Source organism: Myotis myotis, unplaced genomic scaffold (genome assembly GCF_014108235.1).
Source record: "Myotis myotis isolate mMyoMyo1 unplaced genomic scaffold, mMyoMyo1.p scaffold_m19_p_12, whole genome shotgun sequence".
NCBI lineage: Eukaryota > Metazoa > Chordata > Mammalia > Chiroptera > Vespertilionidae > Myotis > Myotis myotis.
Genome location: NW_023416316.1, coordinates 47,793,485 through 47,818,292, shown reverse-complemented (window position 1 = coordinate 47,818,292; position 24,808 = coordinate 47,793,485). Strand labels below are relative to the sequence as shown.

General features: G+C 40.3%; 1 protein-coding gene across 14 annotated transcripts in view; it reads right to left on the bottom strand.

The window, feature by feature from the left end:
* RIC1 (RIC1 homolog, RAB6A GEF complex partner 1) overlaps window positions 1–24,808 on the bottom strand; it is a 120,582-nt gene that overhangs the window by 16,407 nt on the left and 79,367 nt on the right. For 12 of the 14 annotated variants that reach the window (XR_004971303.1, XM_036331081.1, XM_036331080.1 and 9 more), the window contains 9 exons: window positions 19,651–19,795; window positions 17,003–17,051; window positions 15,083–15,235; window positions 11,649–11,834; window positions 6,366–6,404; window positions 5,949–6,059; window positions 5,047–5,136; window positions 3,788–3,948; window positions 2,708–2,846 (listed from right to left, as the gene is read on the bottom strand). Coding sequence is in view for 13 of the 14 variants with exons in the window: in XM_036331081.1 (XP_036186974.1) it covers window positions 2,708–2,846; window positions 3,788–3,948; window positions 5,047–5,136; window positions 5,949–6,059; window positions 6,366–6,404; window positions 11,649–11,834; window positions 15,083–15,235; window positions 17,003–17,051; window positions 19,651–19,795 (1,073 nt within the window). In the remaining variant the exon portion in view is untranslated. The remainder of the gene's footprint in view (window positions 1–2,707; window positions 2,847–3,787; window positions 3,949–5,046; window positions 5,137–5,948; window positions 6,060–6,365; window positions 6,405–11,648; window positions 11,835–15,082; window positions 15,236–17,002; window positions 17,052–19,650; window positions 19,796–24,808) is intronic. The other 2 variants (XM_036331086.1, XM_036331084.1) reach the window with 1 other exon arrangement.

Below are 24,808 nucleotides of genomic sequence, written 5' to 3'. Positions count from 1 at the left end.
TTATCTTGGAAAAATTGAGACCTTCAGAAGTTCATAAAAATGAGAGTTCAATTCAGTGATCTAGGTGGCATAGCTAGAGAAGGCTTGAAGGATGAGGAAGACATACATGGGTAGGTGGGAAAGGTTTGGTACTCTAATTGAAGAACAAATGTAAATTACATGGATAGGCTGGAACAATTCTTTTGGGAAAGTGAGAACAATCTGTCTAGATTAGGGGTATTATGAGAAAAACAGTGGGTGGTAACAAACCTTCAGTTGTAAAAAGGAAGAGTAATTTGACTAAAAAAAACCCCACAAAACGAAAGCTTACTGATATCCTACACATAAAGGGTAGAAAAAGAGGACTGAAGCAAATTCTTTTTTCTTCAGTTGGACCCATGCATTCAACATTTTCTAATGATGAGATTACAATATGTAAGAACAGGTGACCACAACAGCATTTTCAGGCAATTTTAATGAACTCTTCAGAAACCTATAACCCAAAAGAAGGGACAACCTGTATCCTTTAAACCTTAAATCTAAAGGAACCCTACACACCATCTCTTACCTCCCCAAATCCCTGAAAGATTATTCCCATTGGGGTTTCAGAGATAAAAGCTCCCTCTTATGAGGGAGGCATTTGACTGTTGACTTGTTCTCACTGCTAGCTTTTTAAAAATCTTTAATATTAATGAAGCCATGCTTTGCTGTAGCAATCTTGGTCTTCCCTCTGTGGAAGACGTATTCCATCTATTTCCTATTAGACAGTTGGAACTCAATCTGCTCGTTACCAAGTTAGATATCTCCTCGTTGTGAAATGCCCTCCTGAAGCAGGGCACCCAGCACTACTCATGCTGATTGCCTATTGTATCTGAGATATCAGGAGTCCTTTTTTTTCCTAATATGAAAATGGCAAACATAATTAAAAGTATGGAGAATAGTATAATGAACCCCATATTCCAATCATCCTAATCCACAATTATCAAGAGTTTGTTGTATTTGTTCTATCGATCCCTTTTTTAAAATTTATTTTGCCGAAGTATTTTAAAGATAGCATGCCATTTTATTCCTATACACTTAATCTGCATCTCTAAAATATATGAATGTTTGCTTATATAATCATAATGCCAATATCACATCTAATAAAATTTACAATTCTTCCTTAGTGTCATCTCTCAGTCCATATTTAAATATCTTTACTTGTTTTAACAGTGTCTCTTTATAGTCACTCTGACTCAGGATACAAATGAACTTATGCATTACATTACCTGTTATGGCTCGAACGTCTTATTTAGAAGTCTCCTCTTACTATACTTTTCTCTCCCATGTCATTAACTTGTTCTAGCTGTTCTACATTCTGTTTCCTGTGGTGTTAAACTAAAATTCCCTGTATTTCCTGTGAATGGAAGATGACTTTATACAATTTGGGTTCAATGTTTTTGGTAGTAACTCGTCATGTTGCATCATCCAGGAAGCATGCCACACCTCACTCTCCCACTCTAGTGATAAGACTTATTAAGACTAAGGTATGACCACCTCATTCTTTCACTATAAAGCCCCCACCAACCTTTCGTCTGATGATTTCACCTAATAACCATTGCCTGAATCAGTTATTTCCTTCGGCGACTCTTTAATTCTTACATTCCTCCCACATCTTTTACCTAGAATTCTTCTGTAAAACAGAACTTTTCCTTATCAACTAGGACTATCTGGTTACCATGACATATTTTGCAGAGGAAATGGGATCTTTATTTTAAAGGAGTTTCATGAAAGTGCCTTAATAGGAAGCAAAAGACAGACTGAGCAGACAGGGATGACAAATCTACATGGAATTTTTCTATGAAAATGGGTTCCACATTGACATGAAGTTTGGAAACCATTGGTTTAATGTAAGGAGCCTTGGAATAGAAGGTATGCAACCTGGGTCCTGGTGGGACCACTACATGCTTTTACCATAAAACATAGCATTCTCCTTCCTCCTTCCTCATCATTAACTGATGGGAGTCCTCCAGACTTAAATCCATGCTACTTCTTTCCATCTTCTTTGTCATTGCCCAAGTTTGGGCCACTAAATGCAACTCACCTAGATCATTACAATGCTTCCCAGAGACTCTCCCTACATCCTGTTTTGTCCTACTCTAGTTCATTTCCTCCTTAGAGTACATTTTATAAAGTTTACATGTAGTAATATCCAGGTTAAAATTAAGATAAAGTCTGAAGTCTGTATCAACAACAGGACTCATGTTCTGACATTCTATGCTTCAGTCACCCTGAAACTCTTCCAATTCCCTGCACGTGTCATGTTCTCTCTTATCTACGGGTCTTTGCTCTGCTGTTCCTTCTGCCTCAACTGCCCGCCGCCCCCTCCCCATACCCCCCGCCCCCACACTTTACTTAGATAACCATCACTTGTTCTTCAGGTCTCCACCTGAATGGTACAGAAATCTCTGATTGTTCAGACTACTCCGTGTTTTTGTTACACACTCTTAGAGTAACCTGTACTACTTTTGGTATACACCTTACAATTATAATTACTTATGTAATTACTTCTTTATTACTGAGCAGAAACCATGTTTATTTAGCTTGTCGCTGTAACTCAGCATCTACATATAAGGCATATACTAGACACTTAGTATTTATTTAGTGAACAAATAAACAGTTCCCAATATCAACTTAAAAAACTAAATACTGAGATGACAATTCTAAAGAGCTCATAACAGAATGATACCTGCTGTGGCATTTTCAAGGTGATTCCATTCTCTGTACTCACTGATGTCAGAGTGACAGATACTACCAGGAAAGGGTGAGGAATGTAGCGTGACATGGAGACTTCCTGAAGAACCTGGATACCAGCAGTAGTATTTGGACTGTAACAACAAAAGAGAAACCCACACATCTCAAAAACAATGCTAGCAAGGTTGCTCCCCCCATGCCCCGCTATTAAAAGTATTAGTTTCATACTATGGATGACCCGGATTCCTTCTATCTATTGTTCCCTCTTCCCCAAGTATCTTTTAAGCAGCAGACTGACAAGGTTGAGTCATCTGCAGGGAGATGAGGGAGAAAGAAAGGAAGTAAGATGTAAAAGGGAAGAAAAGCTAGGGAATAATGTATAAAAACAGCTTAGTTGGTTGAGAAAGGATATAAGTTCTATCTAGACTAGTAAGATTTCTTAATTTTTATCTTTACATTACTCCTCAATCACTATGCTACTTTACCAAATACACACTTCATGGCTGCTTAAAAAAAGAAACAAACAAATAAAAAACCTGAGAGCAAAACAAAACTCGAGAGGCATGATCTAAACGCTGCAAGCCAACCAGATGGCAAGAGGAATGCAGGCAACACACAGCAGCAACAGGACTGCCCGCTTCTCCTGCCCAGACCACAGCCACCAGCTCAGGGGAAAAGGTGCATCTGCTGAGGACATGCCTCCTAATGCCTTCAGGCTGCGGAGTCCTTAACTTTCCCCACGTGTCCGGGATACTCGGGTAGTGACTGACCACTGCTTTCAAGGTTGTGAAAAAATTAGTATCTGAAAGGTTTACTCCATCCCACACTAGATATTTTTTTCAAACGAATCCAGTAAAATTACCCGAAGAAGTTAATGCAGGCTTATTTATCTATTTACTTGTCTTGGTAGCTAAAAAATACTGTATGAATATCACTAATTAAAACTCCTTGTTTTTAAAACAAACAAAAACCCCACTAAATATGAAATTAGAGAAACTGTTTTAAAAAATAAAAACTACAGAGGAAACATGATACACAGGAGCAAAGAGTGACTTGTCACATGCTCTGGACTTACCCCTCAGACTTCTTCTCAATACTGTAAAGGCATATTGAGCAGTCAGCTCTAAACACTACCACCATGTCCCGGAAGACACTAAGCAGTAAGCTCTCTGCTTGGGCTTTGGTGATGTGAGCAAAGGCATTGTCCAGATTCGATGTTCTCAAATAAACTCTCAGCTGCAGAAACAGAAATAAAGAAAACTGGAATAACAAGATGCCTACTGGAGATGCTTAAATCCATGCTCTTTATCTACTGATGTTTTTCAAGTAAGAGAAGTTAAAAGGCTAATGTGAGCATTAATAATAAATGGATAATGTTTATATTTTGACAGGGAAGGCTCATTCTACAAATAATCAAAAGATGAAGTGATCAAAACTGAGACTGTACTATTAGATACTCCTTTTAGATCTGAATATTTAGACCTGATTTAAGGAGACAAACAATTTCTCAAAAATAAACACACAAATCAATAAACAACCTTTACAAACTTTTCTTCTTTTAATTTATTTTTTAACTATTTACAAACTTTATAGAGAATGTCTAACAGATAAAAATCATTAGAAAAAGTATCTAGAACTCCTTATTATCCCTTTAAATTTTTTTAAAAGTAGTAACCTGATAAAGGAATACACTATTGATAAACTCCAACATCGAGGAATCTCAAAATAATTATGAGTGAAAGAGGACCAAAAAAAGAGTATGATTCTGTTCATAAACATTTCTAGAAAAATGTAAACTAATCCAAAGTATCAGGAACAAGGTTGCCAGACAATGAGGTGATGGGGAATTATAGTTGGGTATGTGGGACAGAAAGAAAAATTATAAGGAACCCAAAGGAAACTGTTAGGGGTAATGGATATATTTATTATCTCGACTTTGGTGATTGTTTCTTGGTGTGTAAATGTTATTACATCCTATATAATAAAAGGCTAATATGCAAATTGTCCCCTCGACCAGGAGATCAACCAGGGGGCTAGACTGGCCAGCCAACTGTCTGTGGCCCCTTCCCCTGGCCAGCTAGCCCCAATTGGGGCAGGTGGGCTGGCTGGACCCCACCAGTGCATGAATTCATGCACCGAGCCTCTAGTTAAATTATATACTTAAAAAAAAAAAGTTGTAACCTGAAATGAAAATGCCATGATTTAAAAACTAATTCTTGATTAAAAAATAAAAAGTTTTATTTATTTTCCAATAAATTACTTTTATATAAAACAAAATAGTGCTTAGTATCTTTAAAAATATAACAATGCTATTTTTTGAGAGAAAAAACTTACCTCTTCTTGACGGTCACTTATGTTATAACATGCAAGGACAATAAAATCATTCCACCAGGCTAAGCCTCCTGTCACAATCATATTTTGCTCCTTAAAAGAAAAAAGAAAAATTACCTTTATTTATGCTGCCAGAAATTACATTAATACACTAATAACATATTCTAAACAAATAATGAAAGCTGAAGTTATTTCTGCTCTAGTCTCATATTCCCAATTAAACATTACTCTAGGGCCTTTATTACTGATTCATATTCTATTGAAAAGTATGAACATTTCTGTACGACAGAAAATACATCATTCAAAATTATGGGAATAATGCAGCATCATTATTACCACATTCAAAGACCCTCGTTTAAATTCTGGCTTTATCATTTATCAGTTGCTTGATTCTGAATCCTAATTTCTTCTATAAAATGGTAAGTAACAATAGTGCTCTCATTGGGTTGATATGAGGATCAATGCACTAACATATATGAAAGTATCTTAAAGTGCCTGATATTAAATATTAATTTCCTATTTGTTCATGCAAAATCCAACTGCATTTGTATGCTACCCAAATATTCATATCACATGCACATAAGACAAGCAGAGAAATGATCTCAAATTTTGTGGAAATATATCCTGATGATATCTGATGAACTCAATCTAGGATGTAAAAGTAAATCCTCAAGTTAAAAAGTTATAGTCTCTGATCTTAAAGAAAATGAAAGACAAACCAACTATCTCAATACAAAATCATAAAGTATCAAACACTTTATCAGAATTGACTCATACATAATCCAACATCACTTAATATTTGATTTTATTTCTAAATAAGCAAACAGTGATTTATATTGTAGTTATTTCATACTGTAGTCTTCTTTTACTTTAAGAAATCAATTTTTAATTTAAAAAAGACTAACCTGGGTAATGTTTCCAAAAAGTTTCCATTTTTTGGTGAGTAAAGAGTAATGTGCAAAACCAAACTTGCCAACCACAGCAATATTCTGTCCAAGCTTATCAATCGCTGAAAACTGATTAAAGAAGAATAATTAAAAACTCTTCTTTACAAACCTATATTCGTTATTATATATCAAGAGCTTAGCATTGCACCAGGCAAACTGACTATTAATAAATGAAATGTAAAATTTAAAGATCTATGTATTTATATACAACTTACATTTAAGTAAATTATAGATGTTATACACTAACAATGTAAAAAGGATCAAGTATTAAAATCTTTACTTTTATTAATGCACTTAGTGAAAGGGTCAGTTCCCAGAATGCCTCTTAACAGCAAATGCTATCCAATGAAAGTTAACACCAACAAAGTAACTTACCCGTATAGGCCAATTGGTCTCTAGATAGGTGCTGGAAATCTAAAGAAAATAACACATTAGTTTGGTAAGATTTATGAAATGAATTTAAACCTTAAAGCATTAACGTTACAATATGAGATTCATTTTCTTTTTCTTTCTTTTTTTTTTAAAATATATTTTATTGATTTTTTACAGAGAGGAAGGGAGAGAGTAGAGAGTTAGAAACATCGACGAGAGAGAAACATCGATCAGCTGCCTCCTGCACATCTCCTACCGGGGATGTGCCCGCAACCCAGGTACATGCCCTTGACCGGAATCGAACCTGGGACCTTTCAGTCCGCAGGCCAACGCTCTATCCACTGAGCCAAACTGGTTTCGGCAAGATTCATTTTCTTATACAATGTTTAAAGAGTGTCCAAATATGGGTATTACTAGCAGAGTACTTGGCATTTACCATTTGTATACCAGCCAGTATTTCACATCTTCTCTCTCAGTCATTTCATTCTAAGTTTCTAGACACCAGGCTTTTCTTTATCTTTTGACTCTACAGTTTTTGCTTGTTTTAAATATTCAATACTCAGCAAACATGGACTGACAAAAGATTTTTAGAGATGCACCCACAGGGCCACCAAGCATTGTGTAGATGTTATCTACAGTTTGGGCTTGCTGATCGGACCTGTCCTCAAAACAACCTTACCTAATAAAATTAGAGCCCCTGCAAGAGCTCTGTTTTCATTATTTTTATATTTTTTCATTTCTGAATAAAAAAGCAATGCATGCTTATAAAAGAAATGCTCCTGTTATATCATTGCTCAGGGCTAACCACTGGGTAGTTTTTACTCTATCTCTAAACCAACATCCATGTACATGTAATATTGTGTGTAAGCTACCATTTCTTATTGAGGTGTTCAACTTACTCATTTATAAGAACTTTTAGTATATTACCCATATTAACTCTTTATCTGCAACCTAAACAGTAAAAATGCCTCATGTTGTCTTTCTTACATCTGTGTACATGGGGTCTTTGTATCACTCCAATAAGAATTTTAAACTTAACGAATTCTCTATGAGCTATCAATGTAGATTAAGTAAATTATAGCTTTACAGAGACTGTGATGTTTTTCACTAGCCTACTGATTAAGACATTTTCATGAGCATGTGGTGAATAGTGGTGAAAATTAACAGAATGAGAGAACAAGGAAAGAATCTTCTGATCTTGGAAAAAGAGAACCTTCAATTTATTTAACTTTATATCCATTTTACTCAAAGAAAAAGTATTACATATTCAAAAAAAAGAAAGCCAAATTAAAAAGCCAAGAAAATGTCATCAATCCAGTGGGATTCTTTGCATGATATGAAGATAAAACGAAACCAAGTAAAAATAATATGCTGAAAACATCTGCATTAACGTGGACAAAGTTTATTTATAAAACCACTTGTTAGACTTCACTTGTTATTTAGTAAGCCAACCTATATTCTAAATAAATTACTAGCTGTTTGTACATTAGAAAAATTTAACTCCAGTGCTGGAATTAAAGATAACGGTGTCAGCCCTAACTGGTTTGGCTCAGTGGATAGAGAGTCGGCTTGCGGACTGAGGGGTCCCAGGTTCAATTCTGGTCAAGGGCATGTGCCTTGGTTGCGGGCACTTCCCCAGTGGAGGGTATGCAGGAGGCAGCTGACTGATGTTTCTCTCTCATCGATGTTTCTAGCTCTCTATTCCTCTCCCTTCCTCTCTGTGAAAAAATCAATGGAATATATTACAAAAAAAAAAAAAAAAAGATAAAGGTGTCACAATATATGCTTGAAGAATGCTTAACTTGTATCTTAACGGATATGCCATACTATTCAGCCCAATAATAAAACTCACTTGATAGATGAAATTAGTTCAGAATAATGATAATCGAAGGTCATGAACAGGTGGCAAAATAAAAGATGAAAGTAGTTTTGTAGGAGGCTGTAAGCAAAATTTTTTTTTGGATGAAGAAAACAGTCACCTGAAGGATGTATCTGGAATATAACTGGGCCAGCCACCAGTGACACTAAAAGGATCCCCTTCCCCAATATCTTGGTATTTCATAAGCATTTATGAAATGTGTGGGTGGGTAGAGCGCAAGATGGGTGCCAACACGAGGAGTTTCTAATCATGGAAACCTAGGTTAAATCTTTTATGATCACACTCTGATGAATATCTGTAAGAAACAGTTTATTCTTTCAAACCTCAAAAGTCTCTGGGGTGCCACAAATGGTTTATTTTCAAAACTCAAAGTGCTTTATTACTCATGTAGTTTTGTATCTGAAGATGTCATAAAATAATAAAAACTTTTATTTTTACCCCAGTAGGTCACCTTTACTGATCTGTGCCACCTGAACTTTGAGCTCTGCCCCTAATACTGAGAACAAAAAAAGGCAGAAGTAAGGAAAAGCAGCAGCTAACAAAAACTGCAGAAACTCAGGTCAGGATTCCATACTCAGGCCCAAAGTCATGCCCGACCACTGAGAAACTGAGTGCTGAGGTACAGAATCTCTACTCGTAAATTCTTAGGATTCTCTTCAGTCTCAAAGAACCTAATTTTTTTCCCTTAAAGTCATTCTGCTAAAACCCTGTCTCCTGCCTAGACCCACTTCTGTCTGTAACTGGTGAGACTGTGAGAGCCCTCTTCCTAGAAGATTTGATCTGTGCCAACACCACACCTGGTACAGAGGAATAAGAGTAAATCATTTATAAATAAAATAGCCTTTAGAATCCTTGCTGCTGACATGCTTAACACATTGTAGGTGTTTATCTCCCACATTTCATGAAGCTTACTCTTTCCAAATAGTTAGCCAGGTTAACTAGGAAACCAACATTTCAGAACACTGGATGGTAATGATTCGTGCACCTTTCAGAAATAAACATTTATATTACACAAAATGCTGAGTATTAAAATAAATGGCAATCAAAGAAGGAACATACCCTAATACCACAAGCATACTGTTGTTATTTTTGTTTTTAATTTCATATTATTTGTGCTCCATCTGTCAACAAACTACTTTCAAATTTTTAAAAAATGTGTAGCTAGGGAAACTAAATTAAAACAAACAAACACCATCTCTACCAGCAACTACCAACCCTGCTTCTGATAAGTATCTGTGATGTTTTAGTTAAAGGAAAAAACATAACATAGAATCTTCTGATCAGGAAACTAACAAACACAAGGGAGAAAACTTAAACAAAACACCCAGTTATCCAGATGAGGAACAGACAGAGCAGCAGAATTAGCCGGAGCCTATTTGATGAACTCTGGCTGTACAAAAAGCATACAAACAAAGCCACTCCGATGGAGTAAGTGGGCATTTATCCTAGACAAGAGCATATGTTGAAGGGAGAATGTTGTCTTGACCTCTGTTTCTTCAGAAAATCATTACTAATGGCTAAGGAGCTGAAAAGTAAAGCATGAAATTACATGAACATTGTAAAACACCCCACCAAAACATCACCACACTGCACTGACTCATGTAGCTGGAGTGGCAGCAAACAAAATACAGGGTAAATCCAAGTAAAAACATTGCCAAAAAGGCACATTCTAGGTTTTAGCTCAAGGTCAGCAACATATTACATGATTCAGTATTTAGTACCTAGGTTTTGAAATAGGTTAGACTATTACTTTAGCTTACATTATGGTAAGAACAAGTCTGACACTACTCTGCTGTGTGACCTTCGGCAACTCACCTAACTTCCCTGAGGCTCAGTTCCTCATGTATAAAATCCAGTTGGACTACATGATCTCTGAGGTCCTCCCAGCTCTAAAAATTCTATGAGTCCATTATAACTTAATTGTTGTGGGAGTACAACCCTGGCATTATTTTCATGAATTTTAAGGAACTGAAAGAAATTAGGTAAAGCTAGAGTTAAACGAGTTCATTTTTCCAAATACTATCGGTATCTGAAGAATAGAATGACAAGAATCTTGCTAGTACCTACTTCGTCTAAAGTTGTAAAATCAGTGTTAAAGGATTCTAATATGGGATACTTCATAGATGGTTAAGAATCACAGAATCACTGAATTTTTGAGCTGGAAGGAAATTCAATTTTTGTTATTGCCTGAGGGATTTTTGAGTTCCAGACCTACCTTCTTTGATCCTCTGCTCTACTTGGCTCTCTGGCAACACAGACCTGGCTAGGCAGAACTGGCATTGATGCTAGGTCAGTGTAGAATGAATAGTTCAAAGTATGGGGAAATGAAAATAGCAGAGAAATGGCTATAGGAGAGAAGGGAGCAGTGGAAAATTTTAGTCAAGGAAGTAGCTGATGCAGTTTTATTTAAATATTGTTACTAATTATAAAATGGTATGCACATTGTTTGATTTTACTAATGTAAGTTAAATACACTTTATATTTTAGTGTATACCACATGTCAATGTAGGAGATTTTCTTCCTTTAATTTTTCACCTAATGACCATTCTTCTGTCTCTCATTATCTCTATTCAGAGTCAACTGAAAGTGACATGGGAGCTGAAGTAAGCTAGTGAGGGAAGAGTACAGAATATAGAAGGCAAAGAACTGTGGAAAGAGAAACTGACTAAAACCATAATTCAAGAGTAGGCACTGATGTACCTAAGGCATTTTGATATCAAAAGGTGAAAGAACACTCTCAGGTCTGAAATTGTATATTAAAGTTTCTTTCAAGAAACTTCAATTTATTGATTAAACTAATTTTATTTGGTATCAAAATTCAAAATTTTCATATTAAATGCCAATTTATCAGAATTACTATAAGAAACTAATTTAAAGTTGTAGAATGAGTAAATAATTTGGAATAAGATTAAGTAATAACAAAATTAGTAACAATAAAGTTCTGTACTGACCAGAAGTCTGCAAATTTGGTTTAAAGTCAAACAATTAAACTCATTATGTCCCAAGGACTACAAGGTCAGCTGCTGCACAGGGTACTAATCAATACTGTTAGTTTCCGTGAAATTACTACATTTTTGCCTATGCAAATTTACAGAGCTAAATTTATATCCCCCAAAAAGTTTGGAAGTAAAACAGTTTTGCTCAGTAAGAGGGCAAAACATAAACTTCCTATTTTTGAAACTGCTTACTGTTAAAGGACTTAAAGAGGGTGGTAATATGCTCTATGTCAAGTGGAAAGAAAGGAAGCAGAAGACAAGAAAACAAGAACATGGAAAAGCAAAAGAGAGACATGACAGTCAAAAAGGTCAAAAAAGTTCTCAGTTTTCTAAAGCAACAGAGGAAATATTTAAAAATCTGCTCCAGGTGCTGTCTTACCAAGGATAAGTCAACAGCCAATGAAGACTTACTTGGACCACATGCCAATGTCGATGTCCGAGTAAAGTGCTTAAACTCTGAGACTCAAAACCGCCCTCTGCCAACGAGCTGGGCTTATAGTGAACTGAAGAACTCCTGGGGTTCTGAGTTTGTGAGGCCTCTCCACAGTTCAAGTACAATCGATCCTCCCCCTGAAGCAACACCTGCTCTTGGTTACTCTAGATGAGGGGGAAAAAAGGAAGCAGCAGGGCAAAGAAGGAAATAAAAACAACTCAGTATTAGGTAGGGGAAAGTAAGTAAGTACGTAAATTCAGTTTTATTACAGGAAATGTACCATATATCTTAATGGTCATTTTCCTCACAGAAGACACGACTACAAAATGATCTAATGTACTATTATATTTCAATACTTGCTTCCCAGTGTAAATGAAAATTTTAAGTCCTTTTGTCATATAGATTCCAAAACATGCTCAGGTTTGCAACTGCTATAGCAGTATCTTTGATTACTACTCCAACATGGCAATGCTATGAGACTGTCCATCTGAAAACTAAACCTAACTACTCATTATCTAAGTTTATGAGTTAGTTTCATATAAAATGCCTCATGAACGGTGGTAAGAGAACATGTCTGGTTGAACAGCTTGTGTGTGTGCTCACTTGTGCCCACATGGCAGGAAGGGGTGGGTTGGGGATGGGGTAACATGATGCTGGAGGATCTTTAAGCCACGGGAGGAGGAAGGACAGGCTAAGTCCGTGGTCCTGGTTTGGAACAATTCAATGATCACTTGGTAAATGCTTGGTTAGTGCCAAGGACTGTGTCAAGTTCCGAGGATATTTAGACAAATATGACAGTTTCTTTTCTTAATGATTATGCCCTGGTTTTCAATCAAAGACCAGTGTTCTCCAACACAGGCAAGATTCTTCACTGGCTATTCAAATCAGATTAGTGCCCCAGAGATCCTCACTGTCCCCTTGTAGTACAAATGTCTTGACATAAAGCTCAATGGTGCTTTTAAATTATTATTTGGGATGGGGAAAACAAGAAATACTCTGTTTTTCTGGGCATCCTTATTCTTCAACTATAGTAGTAAGATAAAAGATTCAGGCTATGTCCACATTCTTTGTACATGTATTGTAAATTTTAGCTGCACCAAATATTTTAAAACCCATTGGTGGCAGATATTTAGATATGCACTCCTAACATGTAATATATACTATTATTACATATTAACAATCCTAATAAAAGAGAAACATGGTAATTGGCGTACGACCGCTACCCTTCCCATTGGCTAATCAGCGAGATATGCAAACTAACTGCCAGCCAAGATGGCGGCTGGCAGCCAGGCAGCTTGAAACTAACATGAGGCTTGCTTGCTTCAGTGACGGAGGAAACCAATGTTCCCCACCTGCCTTGCAGGCCTCTGAGCCTGCAGTTTGAAACATAGTTACAAATATAGAAGCTAAACAAAACCCCAGAAACCTGCTTTCATCCCGCCGGGATCTCAGAGCTGGAGTTGATACAGAGTTTCGATTATAGAACCTAAACAAACCAGATACCTGTTTTCAGGAGCGGAGGCCTAAGAGCTGGAGCCAGAGCTAAAGCTGGCCCAGAATAAAAAAGAAAAAGAAAAAAAGGAGCAGTTGGGAGCTTCAGTCCCAGCCTGAAAACAGCCCTTAGCCCCTCACCCAGACTGGCCAGGCACCCCAGTGGGGACCCCCACCCTGAAGGGTGTGTGACCAGCTGCAAACAGCCATCATCCCCTCATCCAGGCTGGCCAGGCACCCCAGTGGGGACCCCCACCCTGATCCAGGACACCTTTCAGGGCAAACCAGCCAGCCCCCACCCATGCACCAGGCCTCTATTCTATATAGTAAAAGGGTAATATGCCTCCCAGCACCGGGATCAGTGGAGCCACGAGGCCTCCCAGCACCAGGATCAGCGTGATGGGGGCAGCGCCCAAACCCCCTGATTGCCCTGCGGCTCTGTGTGTGACAGGGGGCGGGGCCACAACCTCCCTATCGGCCCTGCTCTGTTCCTGACAGGGGAAGGCGCCCCAACCCCCTGATCGGCCTTGCTCTGTGCCTGATAGGGGGAGCTCCCCAACCCCCTGATCACCCTGCGGCTCTGTGTGTGACAGGGTGCTGCGCCCCAACCCCCCACCCCACGGGCCCTGCTCTGTGTGTGACAGGATAGAGCCATAACCTCCCCATCGGCCCTGCCCTGAGTGTGAGAGTGGCGGCACCCCAACCCCCTGATCGGCCCTGCTCTGTGGGTGACAGGGGGCGGTGCCCCAACTCCCCTATCAGCCCTACTCTGTGAGTGACAGGGGGGAGCTCCCCAACCCCCTGATCGGCCCTGGTCTGTGCGTGACAGGGGGGAGCTCCCCAACCCCCTGATCGGCCCTGCTCTGTGTGTGACAGGGTATGGAGCCCCAACCCCCCTGTTGGGCCCTGCTCTGTGCGTGACGGGGGTGGCGGAGCAATCTCCCCATCGACCCTGCCTTGAGTGTGACGGGGTGGTGCCCCAACCCCCCAATCGGCCCTACCCTGAGCGTGACTGAGGGTGGCATCGCAACCTCCCAATCCGCCCTGCTCTGTGCATGACAGGGGGTGGCGCCCCAATTCCCCAATCGGCCCTGCTCTGAGCCCGACCAGGGGCTGCACCTAGGGATTAGGCCTGCCCTCTGCCACCCGGGAGCAGGCCTAAGCCAGCAGGTCGTTATCTCCCAAGTGGTCCCAGACTGCGAGAGGACACAGGCCGGGCTGAGGGACGCCCCCCAACCCACAGAGTGCACAAATTTTTGTGCACCGGGCCTCTAGTATATAATATTAATATATGTTATTTCAGACTGGTAAAACATTAAGAATTTACATTATAATTTGGGGGAATATTTCGCAAAACAGGTTCCTAGGCATATTTTCTTCAATGTATTCCTTAACATTTCATAGTTACATAAGCTTGGGAACTGGTTTTTATACACCAGCTCCTGGACTTGCATAATGTCCACTAGCATGGAAAGGCCCTGGAGACCCACAATGAAGAAATCGCTACAGCTTTAACTCCCTTATTTCACACATAACATAACTTTTTCTTATCCTGTGTAATTGCTATGGATATTTCTCATAAAGCCTGCTGGAACACACTTTGGGAAATGCTACTGAGATAAAGACTAAATTTTATTCAAGTTATTTAAGTAAATCTGTAAACACTGCTTTTCCTCAAGTTGCTTGTGACCCTTTCTTTTAAAAAAACAACAGTAGCTCAAAAATAAAATTTTGGTGTAAATTTAATAGCAATTTAAAAAAACAATACAGAATCACAGAAAATATACAAAAGAAGATAATATGCCAATTTTAAGAGTATACTCAACACATGTGTGTCCTAGGAAAAGTCTGATTCTAATATGAAAGCCACTAAAAAAAAACACAACACCACCCAAAAACAGTTATAATTAAATAAACTTACCATACAAGGGTTTACGGTGAGTGCACTCTTGATAAACTGAAACAGCAGAATGCCAGGCTGTTTAACTATACTCTTGGGCTCAGGCTCAATTTCAGTGTTTTGAGAGCCAAATCCGCTGATTACCCATAGGTGATAGCCTTCTGCACCCCAGCTCTGAGAAAGAGGAGGAGGAAGAAAGAGAAGGAAAACGGGGGAAAATCAAAACACTAAAAAGTTTGTTGTCCTTTCTTAGCTTCAAATATTCAAATTCTGAAATAACCAACAGCAGCATGGTTAATGACTTTTGAAGGTTAGAGAAACTATGACAAACAACCCAGACAAGAATTTGCATCCACTACAAATACCTACATCGACCACATGCCAGCTGTCTCAGTGGAAACCCCCAACCCTGCTCTCTACCTACAATAGTGAAAACACTACACATCAATCTTAACTCTTCTCCATTAATTTAACTGACTCTCAAATACAAAGACATTCCTTAAAGAGGAAGACCCAGTTGCCTATCAGTGGTCGGCAAACTGCGGCTCGTGAGCCACATACGGCTCTTTGGCCCCCTGAGTGTGGCTCTTCCACAAAATACCACGTGCGGGCACGCGCTACAGTGCAATTGAAACTTCGTGGCCCATGCGCAGAAGTCGGTATTTTGTGGAAGAGCCACACTCAAGGGGCCAAACAGCCACATGTGGCTCACGAGCCGCAGTTTGCCGACCACTGGCCTAGCTGAAGCTTGAGGGGGAAAAAAAAAAAAAAAAAAAAAAAGGCACCCAAAACAGGTGCAGTTTGTATGGAGTAAAGAAGGATATGGAAGCAAGGTGGAGGGTTTTCACTCCACCTTGGCCAATCTATTTGGTTTTTCAGAGTATAAGTTTCTTCCTCTGTAAAATGGAAACGTTCAAATAAATTCTCCAGGCTCAGCAAATTGTAATATTCTATAAATTCCATGATAGTAAAAAACAACAACAACAAAAGAAAATCAGTGATTTCCAATCTTCAAGGCCAAGAAAACAGTAATGGTAAGTCCAAGAATTGTTACAAAATTTCAAAAGTGTAATAGTTTTGCTTTCCCGTGATAAAAGTTGCACAAGCTAACTAAAATGCTTATTAAGGTCTTAGTTTGTGACTGAAATAACTTAGTGAGGCTGATAACACTGGCTGTTGCATGCCATTCAGAAGCACTGACTGGCAGTTACAGAAATGGCATTTGTTCAAAACCTATTTTAAAATATGGAGGTAGGACTAGACATCAACTGGGGTTCTTGGTTGTGAAAGGTTAGGAACCACTATTCAAGTCCCATGGGGATTTTAATTATTTAAGAAACAGAAGGTCAGGAAACCTCTTCCCATGTAGAGCACTCAGCACTAACATCACAGAGATGGTACGCAGAGGGACTGCAGTAAGACACTGCTTTTATGTAAAGACGGGTTACACCTCACTGCTTTCTAAAGAAACACATGAAAATACTGTTGTGAAAGCAACTACAATTCTCTTGATATACATTTATGGAAAGTTCTAAAAATATGCTCAAATAATGCACAAGAGCATGTCCTCCAGGAAAAATAGTCAATGAGCATTTCATTTCATGTTAAAAGGAGGTCATGAGAAGTGGGTGCTAGTGAGCCACATAAGAAATGGAGGTATATTTAGGAAATAGAGTGGTCTCATTTCACTATGGCACTATGTTCTCAATGATGATGGGGCTTGCTAAGAAAAAACAAAATTGAATACTGAAAGTTGAACAGCTTCCTGATTAAAACAACAAACAAAAACAACCTTTTTATTTTTTCAAAGCAAGAACTACATGAGAAGAGTTTGCTGAGACTAAAATAGCTTTGTAATTTTATCAGACCAATGTGAGGGGGGAAAAAGAAGAAAAATCCAAGTTTTCCACACTATATCAGTATTTCATAGACAGTACTTACCATAGAATTGATCTTAAGGGGATCTTTTTTGGTACCATCAGACCTATAACTAAAAGAGAATAGAAACTTAATTAAAAAGAGTCATCTAATTATATATAACTAGTGGCCGGGTGCACGAATTCATGCACATTGCAATTAATTAGAAGAAATATTTTAATATTGCTATTTGCTCTTTATAATAGAAATGTCAACCGAATTCACAATTGACAATGACAGATTGAAACACATGTGTGCGATTGGCACCAGCAAGAGCTTTATATGTATCGTGCATGCATGAATCAACTTAGACTTTTATATATATAGAATAAACTTGCTTCATTAGACCTGCTTTCTGATGTAGCTAAACATTTTCCAGCCCCAACTTCTCTTACAGGTAACTGTCAGCAACACAGCAGTAAATATCAACATGAAACAGATTATTATTGCAGATCACGCAGGGAGAACAAAGGGTAAAAGATTTAACTGCAGCAGTGCTTGACTATATTCTGTGCAGTGAGAAAACCTAGTCATTTTTAAGGTCCACCATTTCTTACTTCTTTTCAGTCAGGTCAAGTTTCTAAATTTTTTAAATCTCTGTTTTCCGGCTAATGAAAAGAAAATAGGATTCCACCAAGTCTCCAATCTACCTTCTCCAGGAATTCTGTGAGGATCAAATGAGATGAGGCACAGGAAAACGCCTCACAGACATTTGGTTAAAGTGTAAAATGTTTGCACTTGGCTATAAAGCAAGTCGTTTTCTTGGGCTGAAGAAATACTGGGCATTGCTACGTGAAGTCATTACCCGGCGCCCATAGTGACTGTTTCTGGGCTGGGCTGTGGTCCACATTTTGCGCCATGGGGTCTCAGCAGCATCGGCTGTGATTTGGTGGGGTGTCGCTCTGGGGTGGTGGTGGGGCCTGTGTCCGACTTGGGAGAAGCCGAATGTTGCTTTGTCAGTGCCAGGCCATGGTGCCGTTTCTGTGTAAATAACCCATGGTCGGAGGGATACTTAGCTTATTAACACACACACATACTAGAGGCCCGGTGCATGAAATTCATGGACTGGGGTGGGGGGGATTCCTCAGTCCGGCCTGCGCCCTCTCACAGCCCAGGACCCCTCGGGGGATGTCTGATTGTTGGTAACAGGCCTAAGCCGGCAGTCAGACATCCCTCTTGCAGTCCAGGACCCCTCACTCCTTACCACCCACCTGCTCGCTGCTCCTTACCGTTTGGCTTGCTGCTCCTTAGAGCTGCTGTGGAGGTGGGAGAGGCTCCCGCTACCACCGATGCACTCACCAGCTGTGAGCCCAGCTTCTGGCTGAGTGGTACTCCCCTTGTGGGAGCGCACTGACCACCAGGGGGCAGCTCCTGCCTTTAGCGTCTGCCCCTGGTGGTGGGTGCACATCATAGCAACTGGTCGTTCTGGTCTAATGGTCGCTTAGGCTTTTATTATATAGATACTAATAAAAGGGTAATATGCTAATTTGACTGGACGTCTTCCGGATGTCCTTCCTGACAAAGCTGGGGGCTTGGCCGGCCTGCACCCACCCCTGGCCCCTCACCCAGGCTACCCCACCCCCCAGTGGAGACCCACCACTTCAATCAGGGGTGTGATCGGCCTATAAGCCGCCCCAGGCCCCTCGCCCAGGCCAGCACCGTCCTCCAGTGGGGACCCTCACCCTCATCGGGGTTGTGGCTGGCCTGTAAACCCTGCAGCCCCTGCCCCAGCGGTCCCACCCCACCCCTCAGCGAGCTCCTCCCACCCCATCTGGTACCCCCTTCAGGGCAGGCCAGCTGGCCCCCACTCATGCAGCAGGCCTCTATCCTCCTATATAATAAAAGTGTAATATGCAAATTGACCCTAAAAGTAGAACCACTGGACCAGTCACTATGAGGTGCACTGACCACCTCTTGGTACCTTTCTCCAGCCAGCAGGCTCCAATCGCCTGATGGTCACCACTGCAGGGCTGGGGCTGGTGAGCGGGCAGGAACAGCTGACCTCTCGGTCCCTTCCCCCAGCCATCAAGCACCGATCACCCAACGGTGAACGGGGAACTGGGGTTGGGTGGTGGCGGGGGGCAAAGCCAGCTGTGGAAGATGGCCCTGATCACAGGCCTAGGGACTGTACCCATACACAAATTTCGTGCACTGGGCCTCTAGTATAGGATATCAAAGCCTAATATGCAAACTGTCCCCGCGGGAGTTTGACCGGAAGACCGATCGCTTGCTATGACATGCGCTGACCATCAGGGAACTACAAGGAACGAAGGGAGGACCCGGCCAGCAGCTGGCAGGCCCTAATCAGCCCTGATCGCTGGTTATGCCTAGGGATTCTACCCATGCATGAATTTTGTGCACGGGGCCTCTAATTAAATAATAAGCTACTTGAAGAGAACCATATTCAACCTTGAATCTAACATGCTATCACATACACAAAGAGGTTCAATAAATAACTACATTTTTACTGAATAAACAGGAAGTTTTAAGAGGATGGATATTTGCAGTACCAATACATTCTGAACAAATTAATTCTGAACCTTACAAATTGTTTTGGGGTTAATAGTCAAGGCAAAATGGTAGCTATATGACAAAGTTTCTGAGTGTGTGTGTGTGTACTGTCTGAGAGATAGTAGAGTTATTTTATCTAAAATTTGTCTTTATTGACTCACGCAAAATCTCCTCCAAGTGTACAAATCAGCTGAGCTCCAAACACACTCCATAAAGAAAAGCCTCCGCATTCCCAGGTCACCATTACAACACTATTGTCAGGAGACCACCTGACCAATTTAACTGCTCCTGTTTTGTTCCAAATATCTGTTAAGAAATTGTGAGAAGAATTCAAAATAAATGATTGCTTCAGAAATACGTATTTTTTAGTCTGTATTTTCAAAGTGAAATAAACAGAAAGGCATGCCTCCTTCAAATAATGAGATGAATCTGCTCATTTAGGGTTAAAGACTGTAAGGACATTAGCCTTAACCTGACCCCTGACCTAAGCAGAACTAACTCAGTGCCCAAGTTACTTATAAGGTTTGGCGTAGTATCAGCTTGAATAACTACAACTGTGTATATAGAGTTAAAAGTGTTTGGATTTGGCCCTGGCTGGTATGGCTCAGTTGGTTGAGCATTGTCCTGTGCACTTGAAATGTTGCTGGTTCGATCCCCGAGTGGGGTGTGTGCGGGAGGTCACCAATGTTTCTCTCTCTTTCTCTCAAATCAATAAAAAACATTTTTTTAAAGGTCTTTGGCTTTGGGTGAATCAGTTTCTATAAAATTGGGATAAGCCCTTTCTTGAATGATTTAACATAAATGTGAAAGTACTTTGTAAAACATAAGGTATCTTAAAATGTAAAATACTTTCCCTGCTATCTTCATGCTCCATTGACAATATCAGAGGGATCCAAGTTAAAACAACTGAAGTTTAATCTTACATTAGAATTAAGTAATCTCCAGTTTGGATACTCCAGGTGCTCATATTATCCTTTAATTAACAATTGTTCTTTCACCCTCATATATAGCTACTAAAGGAGAAAATTCCAATGTGTAGTAAATTCCAAATTTTGTTACTGTAAAGTCAAATAAAACATGCCAGCATTTCCATCAGCAAGTCAAGAATATCTATAGTATCAGTTGCTTTAAAATTAAGTTTTTCCACCCTAGCTGGTTTGGCTCAGTGGATAGAGCATCAGCCTGCGGACTGAAGGGTCCCAGGTTCGAATCTGGCCAAGGGCACATGCCTGGGTTGCGGGATCCATCCCCAGTAGGGCACCTGCTGGAGGCAGCCAATCAATGATTCTCATCATTGATGTTTCTCTCTCTCTCCCCTTCTCCCTTTCTCTCTGAAATCAATAAAGATATATATATATTTAAAAAAAATTAAGTTTTTCCATTTGCAGTATTAATACATTTTTGTTATAAGTACATGTGCTACAAAGCGGAGGTATATAGATTTTAGCCTTATAGAAGACAGGCTCTGTTAACAGAGTAAGAACTTTTTCCCTCTGCCTCACATTAGCAATTCCCAATAAAATCTACATATATAAAACACTAATATACAACAGCAGACCGAATTGCTCCATAAGACCGAACAGCAGAACAACCAAACCACCAAACAATGGGTTGCTATGATGTGCGCTGACCACCAAGGGGCACACACGGAACATGGCAGGCATCGGCCACAGTGGGATGGTAGAGTAGGTGAGGGGGGCGTCAGACCAAGGTGGGGCGCCAGTTGCTGTCATCGGAGAGAGCCTCTGGTAGTTACTGAAAATTCTTTGCTCCCATGCACCATGGTCCTGCCGGACATTTGCACCTGCTGCTGGCGGCGGCCCCACTCGCACCCATGGTTGGCACCAGAGCTGCCGCTTGCACCCGCTGCCAGTGCCCAGTGCCGGCCCCGATTGCTTGATACCATCAGTGGGTGCGAGAAGTGGCTGCCGGCCCCGATTGCCTCTCAGGGCTTCTCCAACTCACCCTGCTCCTGAGGGGAGATCAGGGCTGGCAACCGCCAATCGCACCTGCTGCCTGCAATGGCCCTGCTTGCACCCACTGCCAGCGCCAGAGCTGCTGTTCACATCTGATGTTGGCATCCAGCGGCGGTCCCAATTGCTTGGCACTGTCAGCAGGTGGAAGCAGTGGCTGCTGGCCCCAAATGCCCGAGGGCTTCTCCACCTCCCCCTGCTCCTGAGGGGCAATTGGGGCAGCAGTCGCCGCTCGCCCTGCTTGCACCCGCTGCTGGCGCCGGCCCCAATCGCTCCATACCAGCAGCAAGTGCGAGCAGGGCTGGTGCCGTTAGCATGCGGGAGCGGCGGTGACGGGAGAGGGACTGCCGACAGATGACCGGGGGCCCATGGTGGGAGGGGCCAGGAGAGGGAGTGGAGGATGGGCCAAGACCCGCCCCTGTGCCCACCCTGGCTTCGTGGCCCACAGTCCCTTTCAAAGTGCACAAATTCGTGCACTGGGCCCCTAATTCATGTATATGAATAACTATGTTATTTATGTAGATGAAAAATAAATGGGAACAAACAAAAGAAACATAATACCTTATTAGTATACTTTATACTTGTCCAGGAGAAACTGAAAACCAAACCAAGAAACATACGAAATCAAACCAAAGATTACAAAATGAAAGTAATCCAAAGTGCAAGAAAAAATAAGGTTTAAATGTGTTCACTGTCACGAAAAGATGTTAATGTTCACAGAAAAGGACAGGTTAAACAGTATTCCTATTATCCTACATAAAAAGAGATATACACACATATGTACCTAACATGTTTATCCATTTCTAAGTTTATGCACATATTAAAATATAGTAGAGATATTAAAAAATGTTAATGGTAGTTAACCTAATTTTTGGGTGGCAGGACTATGAAAATTTTATCTAGCTGGTAACCTACAATGACACAGATTATGAGAATGAGAAAAATGTTAAAAGTAGTTCAGTGGGACAATGGAGAATATCTGTAATACCATCAACAATAAAATAAAAAATAAAAAAGAGTAACACTAAGACTTTTTGTTAACAGGATTGAACTTCCAAGAAAGAAAGAAAGATCTCCAGGAACACAAAGAAAAGAGAAAACTGCCTAGGGTGGGTGGTGGAAGGTGGGGAGAAAGGCTAGAAATACAGGAAGAGAAGGTTGGGATGAGACCTAGCAATGACTAGGGAGTTGGAATCCACATTCCATATACAAAAAGCAAAAAGGGTCTCAGGCCAGTACGAGTCTGGGAATCAGAATGGCAGCTGCTACATCATATAAGAACTCTCAAAGCAACACAACTTGTAAAAATCAGCCAGTGGAACAAAAAGAAAACAAGGATGGCTGTCTCTGTTTAAAATGCAGGACAATACAAATCTCCCTACATCTTACACAGGTTTATAGCCCAAAGTTATAAAGCTCAGGGAGGCAGAGTTCTCCCACAAGAAAGACCACAAGAGTGAGAGCCAGTAGAAACCAAAGGTACAACTGGCACTCCAAGAACCCAAGTAAAGAGAACAATCTAAAAAACACAGTACAGTGTTGCCCAACAGAAGCAATCAACACAATTTCCTGCAGTGACATAAATGTTCTACATCTGTTTGGTCTAAAAGCCACTAGCCACAAATGGCTCTGGAACATTTAGATGTGACTATGCAACTAAGGAAATAATATTTTCATTTTCTTTAATTTCAATTAGACTAATTTAAGTAGCCACATGTGGCTGGTAGCTACTGCACGGGATAGCACAACGTAAGTATGGATTAAAAAAATAAAAACCCTTTCAAGGGCCAAAACCACAATCAAAATATACATTGCTCTGTTCTTGTAAATTGCTGCAAAACTGTCCTCAGAGAAAAATACTACATGTAAGTCTCGGACTGTGCGACCCTCCTGCCAAACCTGCTGTTTCAACACTCGGCCCCGCGCCTCCCAGCAACTGGGCTCACCAGCGAGTCTCAGACTGCGTGATCCACCCACCAGGCCCACTGCTTCAACCACAGACCCTGTGCAACTCAGTGCCTAGACCAGGGGTGGGCAAACTTCTTGACTCGAGGGCCACAATGGGTTCTTAAATTGGACCGGAGGGCCGGAACAAAAACATGGATGGAGTGTTTGTGTGAACTAATATAAATTCAAAGTAAACATCATTACATAAAAGGGTACGGTCTTTTTTTTTTTTTAGTTTTATTCATTTCAAATGGGCTGGATCCGGCCCACGGGCCGTAGTTTGCCGACGGCTGGCCTAGACCCTTTGGTGAGAGGAAAAATGGGGAGACAAAGAAACAACTGCCAAAGTAAAGAAAAGGAGGAATCACCAGAAAAGGAACTAAATGAAATGGAGGCATTCAATATGTCAGAAAAATAATTCAGAGTAAGGGTCATACAGTTTCTAAACCAGCTGGATGAGAAAATCAACAACTTATACAAGAATCAAGAGGAAATAAAGAATGATATAGCTACAATAAAAAACAAGATGGAAGGTTTCAATATTAGATTAGAAACGTAGGACCGAATTAGCGAATTAGAAGACAGGACAGAAAAACACACCCACTATAAAGAGCAATTGGAGAAAAAAAAATTAGAAAGCCAGAGGAGAGCCTAAGTGAGCTTTGGGACAACATGAAACAAGTAATATACACATAACAGGGGTTCCAAAATGACAAGAAGAGGAGCAAGGATTAGAAAACGTATTTGAAGAAATAATGACAGAAAACTTCCCTGATTTGGGAAAGAAAAAAGTCACACAAGCACAGAGAATTCCAAACAAGAAGAACCCAAAAAGACCCACACCAAGACATGTTGTAATTGCATTGGCAAATGTTAATGACAAAGAGAGAATCTTAAAGGCTGCAAGAGAGAGACAGAGAGTTAACTACAAGGGATCTCCATTAGATTATCAAATGATTTCTCAACAGAATCACATCAGACCAGAAGGGAATGGAATGAAGTATACAAAGTGATGCAAAGCAAGGGACTGAATCCAAGAATACTCTATCCAGTAAGGCTATCATTCAAAATTAAAGGGAAAATCAGGAGCTTCACAAACAAAAAAAGGCTAAGGGAGTTTATCACTACCAAGCCAGCAATACAAGAAATGCTAAAGGGACTGTCATTAAAAAAGAAAAAAAAAGAATTATAAATAGAAAAGAAATACAAGGAACACAAGCACAAAGAATAAAAATGGCTACAAATACCTACCAGAAATAACCTTAAACATAAATGGATAAGAAAACATGACCCATATATATGCTGTCTACAAGAGACCCATCTCAGAACAAGGGACTCACTCAGACTGAAAAAGGCACGGAAAAATATCTTTCAGGCAAATGGAAATGAAGAAAAGGCT